At 41.0% G+C, this 14,654-nt stretch overlaps 1 protein-coding gene across 4 annotated transcripts in view; it reads right to left on the bottom strand.

Annotated features, from left to right (window-relative positions):
• SVEP1 (sushi, von Willebrand factor type A, EGF and pentraxin domain containing 1) overlaps window positions 1-14,654 on the bottom strand; it is a 193,148-nt gene that overhangs the window by 59,675 nt on the left and 118,819 nt on the right. For 2 of the 4 annotated variants that reach the window (XM_035016091.1, XM_035016094.1), the window contains 11 exons: window positions 13,596-13,753; window positions 12,356-12,557; window positions 10,358-10,533; window positions 7,209-7,333; window positions 6,117-6,240; window positions 5,200-5,370; window positions 4,067-4,240; window positions 3,505-3,624; window positions 1,743-1,919; window positions 1,210-1,294; window positions 389-580 (listed from right to left, as the gene is read on the bottom strand). In XM_035016091.1, the coding sequence (XP_034871982.1) occupies window positions 389-580; window positions 1,210-1,294; window positions 1,743-1,919; window positions 3,505-3,624; window positions 4,067-4,240; window positions 5,200-5,370; window positions 6,117-6,240; window positions 7,209-7,333; window positions 10,358-10,533; window positions 12,356-12,557; window positions 13,596-13,753 (1,704 nt within the window). The remainder of the gene's footprint in view (window positions 1-388; window positions 581-1,209; window positions 1,295-1,742; window positions 1,920-3,504; window positions 3,625-4,066; window positions 4,241-5,199; window positions 5,371-6,116; window positions 6,241-7,208; window positions 7,334-10,357; window positions 10,534-12,355; window positions 12,558-13,595; window positions 13,754-14,654) is intronic. The other 2 variants (XM_035016092.1, XM_035016093.1) reach the window with 2 other exon arrangements.

The raw sequence follows: 14,654 nt of genomic DNA, 5'->3' as shown, positions 1-14,654 counted from the left end.
ACAGTATTAAGAACCTGGGCCCTCACCCTGACATGCTTTTGTAACATCCCATACAATTTTCAGTGTAAGCGTGGTAAGTTATGTACCAAAAAAAAAAAAAAAAAAATCCAGATATTGTGTTAAGCTTCCCAAACACTTTTTGCTTTCATGTTTAATGACTGTTTACAGTGACTCAACTAGAGCCCTCAGAGTCAAAGTTAGGTGGAATATTTCCCTAGGCATTCCCAGCACTATAAGCTAGTCTTCATGAAGCAGCAAATTTGAGAGTATCTTTTACATTTAGAAACTTGTATCTAAAGTCAGCTAGTTATATACAAATGAAACCTACTGAGTAAATAATGAGTAACAGGGTATTTTAGGAAGCTTGGCTGGTGTCTATGGACTTTACCTGTATCCACTCTCACATGAATATGATGCTGTAGAAAGGTAGGTAAGCCCACTCAAAATATATTTCCCATTATTTATGCTTTCAGGACTAGAACACTTGACCAGTTCACACATAGGAAGAGAATGACTCCAAGAACCGCTAGCAAGACAGGATGATTCTTTATCACCATTCAGTGTATATCCTTTATTACACCTAAAGAGGATAAAGGGAGATTACTGAATATAATTTCCTTTATTATTTGCATAATTTTATCAGTGCCAAAACCTTTAAAAATATTGAGAATTTACACTTTACAATTTATTGGAAGAGTTCTTTTTTTTTTTCTACTGAAATAATGCTTTGAAATGATTGTTTTCCAAGGCTGAACACTGTACATCTCCCCCATAGGGACCTTGCTGAGTGGTAAGTAGAAAAATTAAGAGTTTGGCTTGCCCCCAGTTTATGTCATGGATTAGTAGCTGCAAACAGAAAATTCCTAGTTTGAGAACGGTCTGGTTTAGTATGAGTGCCTGAGCCAAACCTCCAGCTTATAACCAAGAACATTCCTTAGCTTGCAGGGCCTTCCTCCATGGCACCCATTCTCAGAGCACCTCAACGATGCTGGTGACAATAAGTTACTTGTCAAGGGATTTAAGGATTCTAGACAGGACTGCCACCATTAGGTTATTGAACTTGGTTCCTTCGTACTACACATAATTCAATTAATTTCGTATTAATTTAAAAAAATCCTCTGGGATTCTTCTTCCCCCTTTCTTTCAGTTTTAGATCACAGCCAGCACATCATCAACTTCTACAATGTAGTTTTAATCTTACACACTTACCTATATGTTATTTTACTGCCATAGGTAAATGCTGATCCATCAATGCCACCATTTTCTGGGATAGCAGGTGCACCACAGTAAACAGCTAGAAGGTGGAAAAAACAAAGGAAGTATTGCTTTTCTGGCCGGCATGTAAAAAAAATCTCTAAAAGCTCAAGGGCAGCTCTAAGTTATCTTGTCATGTTTAAAGATGAGCCCAATAGTTGGGTTTTATTTTATTTTATTTTTTTTTAAGATTTTATTTATTTATTTGTGAGAGAGAAAGAGAGACAGAGAGCACGAGAGGGAGGAGGGTCAGAAGGAGAAGCAGGCTCCCCGCCGAGCAGGGAGCCCGATGCGGGACTCGATCCCGGGACTCCAGGATCATGACCTGGGCCGAAGGCAGTCGCTTAACCGACTGAGCCACCCAGGCGCCCCAATAGTTGGGTTTTAAATACAAAGAATATTGATACAACCTAACACATGACACATCTATCCCTTAAATTTCTAGTATTGCCAAACACCATGAATCTGGGGGAATTTACGAAACATGCCTTCGCAATATGGTAACAGATGACTCCATTCTCCAGACTCCAAACACGTGATTGTGGTTACTCCCAACAGCTGGTATCCTTCCTCACACGAGAAAGTGACTTGGGCGCCCAGTGTATAAACCTCACCAGAAGAGTGGCCATTTTCTGGATTTCCTGGAGCCTTACATTTTATGGGTTCTTAAAAAAGAGAAAAAGTTTTTGTGGGACAATGAGTGGTGCTTGCACCACCATGCAGGGTCTCACAGCAGAAGAATTTCACTACAGTTAAAGTACCAGTTAAATCTTGGGGGGAAAATGCTCTTGAAGGGAGACATGGGAAGGCCTGGGATACACTGGACATTGACCAGAACACACATTTAACAGGCATTTAAACTACAGTATTTTGAAACATAGTGACTAACAAAAATATACAAAATTTACCTGGCTGAAAGGGAGCTGTTTACTGGGAAGTAGTGGTGGTACCGGGGCATTTATTAGGAGAACTTTAGCCACTCCTACCTCCCCCAACTTCATGCCTACTTTTTAAAAGCAATTGGCCTTCTATCAAATTGATGTAAAGGCTGTACCTTAGGCGGATTTGAGAAAAATTCCCAGCCTCCCTTTCCAAACAGACTATGGATCAGAAATCCCTCCTATGTGCAAATTTGGGGGTGGTCACCACTTCTAGGAAGAGAAGTAAGTTAAAGGGATATTTAGGACTAGACTTGGATATGAGTAAATGTAATACTTGCATCATCAAAAAGGGAAGATATATTGATTCAATCTTTCTGAAGGTCATTCTGGCCACATAAATCAAGGACTTTATTTGTATTTTTAAAATTATTTATTTATTTTTTTTGAGGGGGTGGGGAGGGGCAGAGGGAGAGAGAGAATCTTAAGCAGGTTCCACACCCAGCGCGGAGCCTGATGCTGGGCTCAGTCTCACGACCCTGAGATCATGACCTGAGCCAAAATCAAGAGCCAGACGCTTAACGTACTGAGCCACCCAGGCACCCCAGAAGTCAAGGACTTTATTTTAAAAAAGAAAAAAGATTTATTCATTTATTTTAGAGAGAGAGAGCGCACACAAGTTGGGGGAGGTGCAGAAGGAGATAGAGAGAGAGAGAGAATCTCCAGCACACTCCGTGCTGAGTGTGGAGTCTGATGCGGGGCTTGGTACTGCAACCCTAAGATCATGACTTGAGCTGAAATCAAGAGTTGGATGCTTAGTTGACTGTGTCACCCAGGTGCCCCATAAGTCAAGGACTTTAAATGAACCCTCTCAAAAAGTAAATGCCATCGTAAGACTTGATTTTGAGAATTCCTCTTAACTTTCTATTTTCTGGGAGTTGGGCCTGTATTATCAAAGTTATCACAAAATCTAGAGATGTGATAAGGGAAGAGGTCAGGTTTTTTTCAATAACATAATTCTGTGTGGCTTAGGCAGAGGAAACATACTGATGGTGAAGTATCTATCTTCTTTGCTCTGAGTGAGGCCATAGAGGCCAGCGATTATATTTCTAAATCCCCTCTGTTATTCTTGTACTCCAACATTCTGGTGATACAGCTGGCTCTCAGTTTTATTTTTCAGAGATTGGGAAGTTGGGAGAGGCACAATGCTAATTTAAAGCTCCTTTAGTTACATGTCTTTTTAAAAGATGGTTTTTATCTTTTCCACCTGTCCTTTGAACTTGAAAATATTGTTGTATTTTTAAATAACATACATTTGAAATATATAAATAAAAGAATTAATAAACTTCCCAATTACACATGTACTAGTTACCTGCACAGTTTTTACCATCTCCTGTGTGGGGTGGGATACATGAGCAAATGTAGGATCCATTTGTATTCAGGCAGGAGGCATACTCACTACAATCTGACCCAACTGCGCATTCATCAACGTCTAAAATGAAGATAGCTTACAGGTAGTGAAGTTGATTGATTTTTCTTATGTATCAAATACTTGTTTTTACTTTTAAATCATTACATATCACTTAATGTATAACACCATAGATATTTCGATATAGTGAAAATATACTGTAGTAAATATAGTAGTCATGATCACATTGCAGATACACAATAAAAGCTATTATTCCCCCACTTGATAGGTGGTAAGTAGAAGAACAGAGATAGATGAAAATAGTCTTAATACTGAGCCTGGTAACAATTCCAAATATTTCTGGCACCTCTAGGGACAGCTGCTTTGTCACTGTGGCTTGCCCAGAGCTTACTGGGATGAGATGAAGTTAACAAAGGAATGTCACAAGAAAGCCTCAGGAATTTGGGAAGATTGTCTCCCAGGGAGCTAGCATGAACCCAGGCGGTGCTGCCAAGATTGATCTCACCAAGGCATGATGGTGCGATGCCATTCCAGCTCCCATTATCTGTACAGAACATCCTTGAATCGCCCAACAGGTAGTAGCCATTGTTGCACTGATAGGTCACCGTGCTGCCAGCATGGAAGTCCTCAGCTGAATAAAAGCCATTCTCCAGAGGGGGTGGCACCCCACAGCTAATGCCTGTAATGTGGCCAGGAAGAGCACAACCACATGAGGAGCGAAACGCTCAAAGCACATTTTGTTTATATTAAGCTAGCGGTTAAGCGGGACTTTCCCACTGCGCATAAACACAGATCCAGAGCCCTCGAGGGGTGGCAGCCGGCTGCAGCCAGACCTGTGCCCTCGGCATCCAGCAGATGGTCTGGCTCAGAGCAGGCATGCAAGTCATTAATTAAAAAAAAATATTTATGAAGGTCCTGCTAGACACTGCCATAGGTGCTGAAGTTACAGTAATGAACCAAAGAGAGAGACTCCTGCCTTGTGGAGCCTACTATGTAGTGGGAGTAGAGAAACAAGCCACAGAGAAATACATATGTCGGTGAGAATGGATGCCACGGAGAAACTTTGCTGATCGCCCTAACTAATAAAGCAGTCTGCTTCCACCCAGCCCCTCACTTTGGATTTCCTTACTTTGCTTTATTTTTCTCCAAAGCTCTTACTTCTGGCCCTTGTTCTTATTTACCATAAATAAACAATATTTACTTGTCATTTCCTGTCTCTCCTATTCTGGTGTAAACTCCATAAAAGAGACTTTCTTCCAACTGTTGCATCACTAGAACATAGATTGCTGTCTAGCACATAGTAGGTGGTTTAAAATCGCTGAATAAATAAATGACTTGATGCATCCAACTCAAGAGATCTTTTCCTGTTTCCTACCCAGCCATAACCCATCTCTCTTGGGGCTCCAGCTCCCAGCTCTGTCTTCCCCTCCCATCCGGTTCCCTGTTGCACCTGGGGTGCAACCACAGGGCTAGTCTCGTCATCACCCATCCCCCGCATAGAGAGGGAACTATTCAGTGAATAGTTACTGTGTTTACTATTGTGGTGTGTTTAGCTTTTATCTAGCATTCCTGAAAAATGTCCCCATGCTCCAACATCTGTCAGGAGCTACTGAAATGCCTTCCACAGTGGCAGCTCACGTTCGCAGTGGGGGAGTGGTTGTGTCCATTGTCCTTGATTCAGACAGTACTGCACGGGGTTCCCAACCATCTGGAAGCCTGGATCACAGGACACACTGATTTTGGAGCCTGGCTTTAAGTCGGCCGACGCAGTTCGCAGATGAGGTACCGATCCTTCTAAAGGTGGGCAATCTGCGGGCAAAGAACACAGGCACAGAGCTTGTCAGCACCCTCATGGCGACATCGCCAGGTCAAGAGTCTCAAGTCACATGTTGCGCCGGCATCTGAGGGCCTTTCTACTGCTACCAAAACAAGGTGACATGTGACCAGAGGCCTGGCAAGCAAAATGACTAGAAAAAGACTGTTTGAGGTCACCACTTCTCCTCTTGCTGTAGAAGTCAGCTGAGTATTTTAAGGAAAAAGGGGTATTTTAGAAATATTAATGAAATGTACTTAGAAGTTATCAAAACCCTTGAATTCTAGGACATCTTTAGAAACTTCTTCAAATACATTGAATTTTATGATCAGAGTTTGATTATTTGGTGTGCAGACTGTCATGTCCATTGCTTTTCTCCCTGTGCTAATGGCTGCTAGGAAGTACCCTGTTGTGAGTACCCCATCTCACATAGGAGGATAGGGCTTTGGTGGCATTTGAAAAATTAACCATATCCTTCCTCTCATCCTATTTTCCTAATCTTGTTTTACCACTGTCTAAGTTTTCTCCACAAGGAATTTTGTACTCTCCAATACAGCATGTATTTAAGTATTAAAAAAATAAATCCTTTGGATAAAGGTAGAGTAAAGGTGAATTGCTAGCTAAACAATAGACAGACAGGCACACACTACTTGACCAACAGTGAATTCTGAACAGTCTCCTTTTGCAGGAAAATCTCGGAGTAGTCAAGAGATGGCAGTTTACAGAAGAAGAACATTCTAACCAGAACAGAATATGCTCTTGTAATTGATCTTCACTTTTCCCACAATTCCAGACAGGAAATCAGGCCAGGCTAACACATTTCCTTTTTTGAGTTCCTCTGGGCATGAGGTAGCCAGTGATTTCACCTGGAAGTTTAAACACACGTCTTTAGATAAACCTTATTTGATTCAATATGACAGAGTTATTATACCCTCATTGAGTCCTCTTGAAAACATTCACAGATCTGAGGGGGAAGGTGGTGAAAGGAAGGAGGCTTTTGTACAGTATGATTTCAGGGGTAACAGAGAAGTCTCTTCCCTCCCTCTCTCTCCTCCATCCCCATCCTCCCCTCTCCCAAATATGCCAGTTGCCAGATAGTCTGAAATTCTGACTGAGAAAAAAGCTCTGCAGTTTATTAAGGTGTTATAGAGGTTCCCCACATCTCATTCTCCTGTGTGCTGCCTCTGATCTAGAGGTGGGTAAACTGAGGCCTGGGCAAGTTCTGCCACTATAATAATAAGGGTAGACTTCTAGAAGCCCTCGCTTTGGGCAAACAAGACCATGATGATACCTGCCGTGCTGTGTGTGATCATGCCGAAACTCTACTATGCTATCTGTTCATCCTTCACAGATAAGAAAACCGAAGCTTCGGGAGATGGAGTAACATGTTCAAAATCAGCACTACAAGGCTGTGGTCCAAACAGGGATTTGAACCCAGGCTGTCAGACTCCAGACTGGCTTTAACCACTGGCTCCTGTTACTCTCTAAGCATCGCCTTATGGCCAGCCCTCAATTTCTGCATCTTTAGTCAGAGGGATGTGAACCAGTATTCTCTCTGATTCTCTCCAGCTTGGAAATTACAAGGTCTCCTAAAATAATCGTGTCTAATGAAATTTAAAAACATCACCAAGAAACTGAAAAGGGGATTAATTGAAAGTGACTGCAGATAACCTCTGCTTAGCTTCGTCCACGACCATAGCATCAAATGAAATCGGTGGTCAAGTCTGAAAACCCAGAGGCTGCAGTAAGATATGGGATCATTAGTCTGTTCACATTTTCACTAGGTTTGTACCTTTGTATCTCATTACTGTCATACACTGAAAATGGAATTGACCTGCTGTGGAGACAGGACATAGTCCCAGAGGTTCAGCTGGCTTATGGAACCCACAAAAGACTCAGCTGGGTTGAATCCCTCTCCTTTTTGGTCTTGTTCTTGCCCAACAACTAAGGCACCACCACCTAAAGAGAGGAGAGAAATAAGGAGGAAAATTGACTTCATGTCTGTTATTCCAAACATGCTAACTTAATGAAAGCACTGACAATATAAAGGTATCAGGGAAAATTGTTGAAAAACCAAATTACCTACATTTACTGTATGTTTTACCTACAAGGACAAATTCAATATTTTTTCTAGAGCAACTTAAAAAATAGTCAGAGAGGGTTTAGAATATTATACCAGATTTACAAACATTTAACTATAAAAACTACACATATATATATGTGCATGTGTATTTTATGTCAACAAAACAGGTAAGTTTTATTTTGCCTCCTTTATTCCAGGAAGTTACCCTCCATGACAGACTACCAGTAGCTGCTCTTCATTTTCTTCTTCGTAACCCTGAAATGCTTAAATTTCTATCACCAATTCCAAGGTGACCTCTAAATTTGCCAGTGGCTACCTCACTGCCAAATTCAACGGAAACTCACATTCACCTCTGGTGATTTCTCTTTCTTGTTGGTTCCTACTGGGCTATTTCATTCTATTAAACTGTCCTTCCTGGATGTACTGGATGGTCTGTGTTTGCCCCTCCAGAGACACCTGCCACCCTTCTCAACTCTGCTTTGCGCCCTCAAAGGCTGACACCACCTGGTTGCCTTGTTCCTCTGGCTTCTGTTTATACCTGGCTAATGGAAGGATCAACCCAAGATAAGGAAGTGGGATGAAAGAGAAGCTTAATTTCCTGGATACCTTCCTCCCAGCAAGGTTTAGGTTTGCCTACATTCTGGCAACAACTCCCACTCCTTGTCATTTTGGGCCCATCTCTTGTGCCATTCTATTGTTGCTAGTCATGAGTGTGTTTTACTTTCATATTTTGGTTCTCTTAATCTTGCCCACACCTTTGCAAATCGTCCCTTCCTTAAACTCTCTTTAGTTCTCCTCCTTGGGGATACCACCTGTTCCCTGCCAGGGGCTGGGCTGATTCCACTTTCTTTTCATGAAGTCATCCTTTCCTGGTTCTTCTTGAACCTTTGTGCTCATTTTGCCTCTCTTCTCTGCCTACCTCTTAAGATGCTGAGGCACCTAGGCTTCCACCCCTGGCCTCCTCTCTTCTTCCTTCAACAATCTCCCCATCTGATCTCACTCACCTGCCAATTGATATATGTAGAACCCCTTTTCATGATTTCCCAAAACTACGTCCTTTTCTTATTACTCATTAAAAATTAATACACGTACGGGAGAAAATTTGAAAAAATAAAGCATAAGGAATTCCTCTTATCCAGAAAAAAAAAAATCATTTAACAGTTTTGTGTATTTCCTCCGAGGTTTTATTTTTATTATTTTTTTAGTATATGCGTATGTGTGTGTGAGAGAGATTTTAAAACACACAACTCAGGATCATACTATATATGATGTTTGAATCTGGCTTTTTCTTCTTGGACATGCTCTCATTTCATGAGTTTTAATAGCTATTTTATATATGAATGCACAATAATCCATACTTTGCTTAATTAGTTAATTAAACTACCATTTCTTATTGGATATTGGAGTTGTTTCCAAGTTTGGTACTGAAGTATCACTGAGATAAATATATTGATACATGAGTATTTATTCAGATCACTGATTATTTCCTTTAGTCTGATTCCTGGTAGTTGAATTGTTGGTTGCATACCAAGGGTTTCTCTAAGGTTCTTCTTTTTTTTTTTTAAAGATTTTATTTATTTATTTGAGAGAGAGAATGAGATAGAGAGAGAGAGCATGAGACAGGGGAGAGTCAGAGGGAGAAGCAGACTCCCCGCTGAGCAGGGAGCCTGTTGCGGGACTCGATCCCCAGACTCCAGGATCATGACCTGAGCCGAAGGCAGTCGCTTAACCAACTGAGCCACCCAGGCGCCCTTTTCTAAGGTTCTTGATGAAAGTTCCTAAATTGCTTCCCAGAAAGGTTGCATCAGTTTTCATACCAGCACTCTAAAGTGTCTGCTGTGCTGAATCCTTGCCAATCACATCCTACCACTAAAAACAACTCTGTCAATTTGATATAAAGTGGTATCAACCTATGTTTTTAGTTGCATGTAGTCCTGTGATTAGAATTCAAACCCAATATATCTAAAATCAAATAGAAATTCTTCCTTCACTCCTAATCCCTGCTCTGATAATTGTCCTTGTTCCTAGAATTCCTCTCTCAGATAACAGACTCTTCAATGGACCTACTCACCCAAACTGAAGCCAGCCATTCACTAAGCTCTGTCAACTGGAGCTCCGCAATATTTATGGACTCCAATTCATTCTTACTGCTGTGGTCAGACAACCATCTCCTTGGGTGGCTACTATTACCGTCTCTGTGCTTTATTTTCCTATCCCTGTAACCTATTTTCACTCTTCTATCAGGTTTTTCTTTTTTAATATAGAGAAATGCTTTTTTTTTTAACCATAAAGGAAATATATGTTCATTATGAAATACGGGAAAAGAATAAAGAAGAAAATAAAAGCCACTTGCAGTCCCACTATCCAGAGAAGAGATAGTTGAAAACAAGAATACTTAAACACCAAAAGGAACCACCGCCCCACTTCACCTGATAATGTCACTTCCTGTTGAAACACTTTTAATGTTTCCTTATTTACTACAGGGAACCTCTAACTTTCCTCTTCATAAAAGACAGTGTTAGCAGTGCTCCAGCTTATACACTGGATATACTTGTGTCCTCTGTAAACAATCACAAAACAAAACAAGCAACCAAAACATACCAGTAATTCCTCTCCTCCTTGGAAGACAATTTAGTGACCTTCCATGGTTAACTCAGCCTGCATCTTGCTAGTCTTACTATAAGTCCCCAAATGCATTTCTTACACAGAGTGTCACACAGTTCACCTAGGAAAAGCTTGTAATAATTCACAGTCTGGGTAATCAGGGAGTAGAAAATGGGAGAGATAACTGTTGACCTTTGTGTAGAACCAAGGACAAAAAAGCTAGCAAACTTGACGTTCATCTAAGCGCCACCACGTCTGGCATCTAAGGGAATGATATTCCTTTAGCTAAGACATACCAGGTATGGGTGAACCAACAGAGAGGCCCACACCACCGTCAGATAGTTTCCCATCGATATAGACCTTCCAGGCTCCATCAGAACTCCTCCAAGTGATTGCAATGTGATGCCAACGGTCATCATTCACGGAGGGACAGTCTGTTATCTTTTCCTTGCCATTCACATAAAGAACCCAACTGTGAAAACATTCCAGGTAACAGAGTCATCAGTCATACATCGTAATCTCATCTATGGGGCACGTTACTATTTTTCTTCTTTTCCTTCTTTTTCTTTTCTTTCTTTCTTTCTTTTTTTTTTTTTTTTTTTGTATGTAAAGCACTTCGAGGACAGCCATTACTTCTTTTTCTCCATTGGTCACATTTCATAGAGGGAGAGTTGATTTATAAATGACACTTTATTGTAGTTCACTGAAAATTAGTTTATATTTCTTAGACACGAAGGGATAGGAAATAGTCTTAGGATAACGAGAGAAGTTGATCCAAGCTGAGATAATTTACCAACTGTCTATTCCGGAGGGAGTGAATCAAGAATGGAAGGAATGAGAGTTGTACAAACATCAGACTGGTTTCCTTCTTTTGGAATGGATGTTTTCCTAAGACCAGAAACTAACTTCAGAGGTCTCACAGAAAGTGAGTTCTCTCTCTGGGTTGCCAAAGCAGTCATATGGCAGACAAAGTATGTCGATCCAAAGGCAAGCCTAATTGGAACTAAACAAAGACGACCAACAACAAGAGGTTTTGAACAACCATGTCACTTTGGGGAATATCAAAGATATTAAGCAGTTTAAAGTGAAATATCTTCAAAAGCAATTGGAGTAAAAGAAAAAAATTAGGGAAAATTGATAAGGAAGAATTCATTGAATACCTCTCTCCATATATTCTTAGTCCTTATTCATAGATATTTATGGAAAAAAATGGTATTTTTATAATACTAATTGCTTCCCCTTTGTGTTTTCCCATTTTCCTTCCCTATTCAAGTGGATAACAGGTTCTCTCTTTATATATATTTTGCCTCAGGGGAGGTTTGTGTAAATTTCTTGGATTTTGTTTTTGAAAGTTTCCACTAAGAAGAATAGGGTTTGAGGTTGGGGAGAGTTCTACCAGAATAGTGACAGTCCCATGGACTGAGGAGAGGCAAGAGGGCTCAGTGGAGCCTGCACCCTGCTCAGTAGCAATGGGACAGAAATTTGGGTAGATCTTAGATGAAAAGGCCACTACAGAATCTGTCTAGATTGAAGGTTGTGATTCCACATGGCAAAGAGCTGTGATTCTGAAGGACCTTCAGGGGCTGAGGCAGTTCATAGCCCAGTGATAAGCACTGTGGACAGAGTGATGGAAGTCCTAGCCAAGTCTGTGGCTCTTTAGCAAGACTCTGTGGGTTTCTGACAATCTGTGAGAATCTAAGATAGGAAAAGCACTTAGTAGGGAAAGAAGGAGGGAAACAACCAAGGTTGGTCTTTCTGACAGCCCAGAGAGATGTGGCCCTGCAGTTGAATTAATTGATCCAAAGAGAAATAAACATCATCTTATACACCTGAGTCTGTAGATGGATTCCTATTTAATGTATGTGTCTCCCATGGGTCAATAATGTCACTGAAATCCTTGAACCCCTGCAGGCTTTGATATATAAAAGAAAGAGCATCAGTCTTAAGAGTCAGTCTGAGACTTAGCTCTATCACTTCCAGGGTGTGAGATTTGGGGCAAATCATCTAGTCTCTCTGAAACTTTGTTTTGCGACCTAGAAAACCAGTTCCTCAGGCCACTGAGAAGATCAGATGAAGTAACACTTAGCAAAGAGCAAAACATAATCCGTGCATAAGGCACTATCATTGAAACTTTGCTCTCTTACAGAACGTGTCCAGATGCTCTATTTGACCATTGTCATTGCTATCCTGCTGGAGCACCTGACTCCCTTGCTCCTCTATCCCCCACCAGTGTCAGTTCTAACTTGGTCCCAGGATAAGATCTAGAGTATGGCTTTCTTGACATTTCTGCTTACCCATTATAATCGGTCAGGAGGAAGGTATTGTCACTGCCATTCTCAAGTGCATAGGAGATTGGTGTTCCATAATTATTGGTGTCATTGGATTTCATCCAGAATGTGCAGCTTACAGCCCAGAGAGATGGAAGCACACCATCTAGCATGACGTAACCATAGATACCCGAAACTTCAAAATCCAGGTTAAAACCTGAAGACTGGTCTGCAACAAATAAGAAAGGTGTGTCGACCGCGGCACTTGGGAGGCATTTTTCAATTGTCTAAGGTAAGCAGCGGATTTGCAGTACTATTGTCAAGGAAGCCCATTTCAGTCAATATGATGATGTGAGAAGCAGTTTCCACATTAAATATATATTATTTACAAAATATATAATGCATTCTTTTAAGTAAAAGAATCAGTAACTAAGATAGGGAAAGCACTTAGTAGTGTAACGAAGCAGAGAAACAGGGACTAGCTGGAAGGAGAGATAGAATTGGGAAGTTAATAAAGACAGGGGAGGGCGCCTGGGTGGCTCAGTCGGTTAAGCGACTGCCTTCAGCTCAGGTCATGATCCTGGAGTCCCGGGATTGAGCCCCGTGTCGGGCTCCCTGCTCGGCGGGGACTCTGCTTCTCCCTCTGACCCTCCCCCCTCTCATGTGCTCTCTCTCTCAAATAAATAAATAAAATCTTTGAAAAAAAATAATAAAAAAAAATAATAAAGACAGGGGACAGTAACGCATGTCTGTATGGTGATGGGATGACTCCGTAAAGCAGGGGAATTGAGGCTACAAGAGAAAAGGGGGGCAACTGCAAGGGCCACATTCCACCTCTACTCAGGGCCCTCATTCTTCCCTATTTCATGAGCAATTCAGCTCTGCCCCAATCCTGCATACCCCACTTAAGAAAACAAAAGTCCCACAGCTAAAAGACTCCAGCACCCTGAGAAAGCAGCTTAGCTGAGTCTCAGACATGTCTGTGGACTCTGAACTCCTAAATCAAGTGTCCTTTCTAAACATGTAGAAGGTGAAGAGTTCTACTAAATTCAATTTTCTCTGTTTCCCCTCTGAGCTTCATTTTCCTCACCTTTGCTATTAGGGATAATAGTACCTAGTTTGCTGGATGGCTGTCAAAATTAAATAAGTATAAAATGCTTAGCATCATTTTTGGTATGTAGACAGTGCTCGGAACAGGTAAAAATTGACATTGTTATGATCTCATTATTTTTAGTATTGTTATTAATAACACTGAGCTCATATATACCTGTTTCACACCTGCTGCCTGAAAATCCCGGCTGACATTTACAACTGTATGAGTTTAATTCATCCACGCAGGTGGCCTGATTTCTACATGGGTTAGACTGACATTCATTGATATCTAATTCACAGTGTGGCCCCGTGAAGCCTGCTGCACATTGGCACCTGAAAGAAACAAAATGTTATTATTATTAATGTTAGAAATGCATTAGAAGGGGCGCCTGGGTGGCTCAGTTGGTTAAGCGACTGCCTTCGGCTCAGGTCATGATCCTGGAGTCCCGGGATCGAGTCCCGCATCGGGCTCCCTGCTCGGCAGGGAGTCTGCTTTGCCCTCTGACCCTCCTCCCCCTCATGCTCTGTCTCTCATTCTCTCTGTCTCAAATAAATAAATAAAATCTTAAAAAAAAAAAAAAAAAGAAATGCATTAGAGGAAGTCTCCCATTTATGACAACATTGTGTCAACAGACTTTGAAAACTGAAAGGTCACAGATGCAGAGAACAGACTGGTGGTTGCCAGGGTCCGGGTGGGATGGGAGAAATGGGTGAACTGGGGTTTTGCTTTGTTTTTAATTTAGATAAATTGAGTAAACAACTCTGAAATGATGAAACATATTTTCCACATCAAAAAAGTACCTTAACTGTTAGTTACCTTTTTTTTTTAGTTCATTTAATTAAACCCGTTTAAGACAATATATATCTGAAGTGTTGTAATAGCAAAAATAGAGTAGGAAGTGGTTCTGGTCCAGGCAAATTATTATTTACACACCGGGAGTTTCTCTCCCCATAGAAGTGCTAGGAAAAAATATAAAAAGTTCACATGCTGTTCCAAAGGCTTTATATATATTAAACCAGTCTTTATAACAATGAGGTGACATTGTTATCATTCCCATTTTACAGATGAGTAAACTGTGGCTCAGAGAGGTTAATCTGCCCAAGTCTCCTTGTTACTAAGTGATGGAGTAAGATTTTTAAACCCCATCTAGTGCCTTGTTCTTAATCAGTATGTGGTATAGTCTCTGTGGTATGCAACGAACCATTTAAACCTATCGGAATGGAAAATATATCT

This window comes from Mirounga leonina, unplaced genomic scaffold, assembly GCF_011800145.1.
Source record: "Mirounga leonina isolate KUSES-001 unplaced genomic scaffold, KU_Mleo_1.0 Mir_170, whole genome shotgun sequence".
NCBI classification, from domain to species: Eukaryota; Metazoa; Chordata; class Mammalia; order Carnivora; family Phocidae; genus Mirounga; species Mirounga leonina.
The sequence above is the reverse complement of the archived record's forward strand: the minus strand, read 5'-3'. Positions and strand labels throughout refer to the sequence as shown.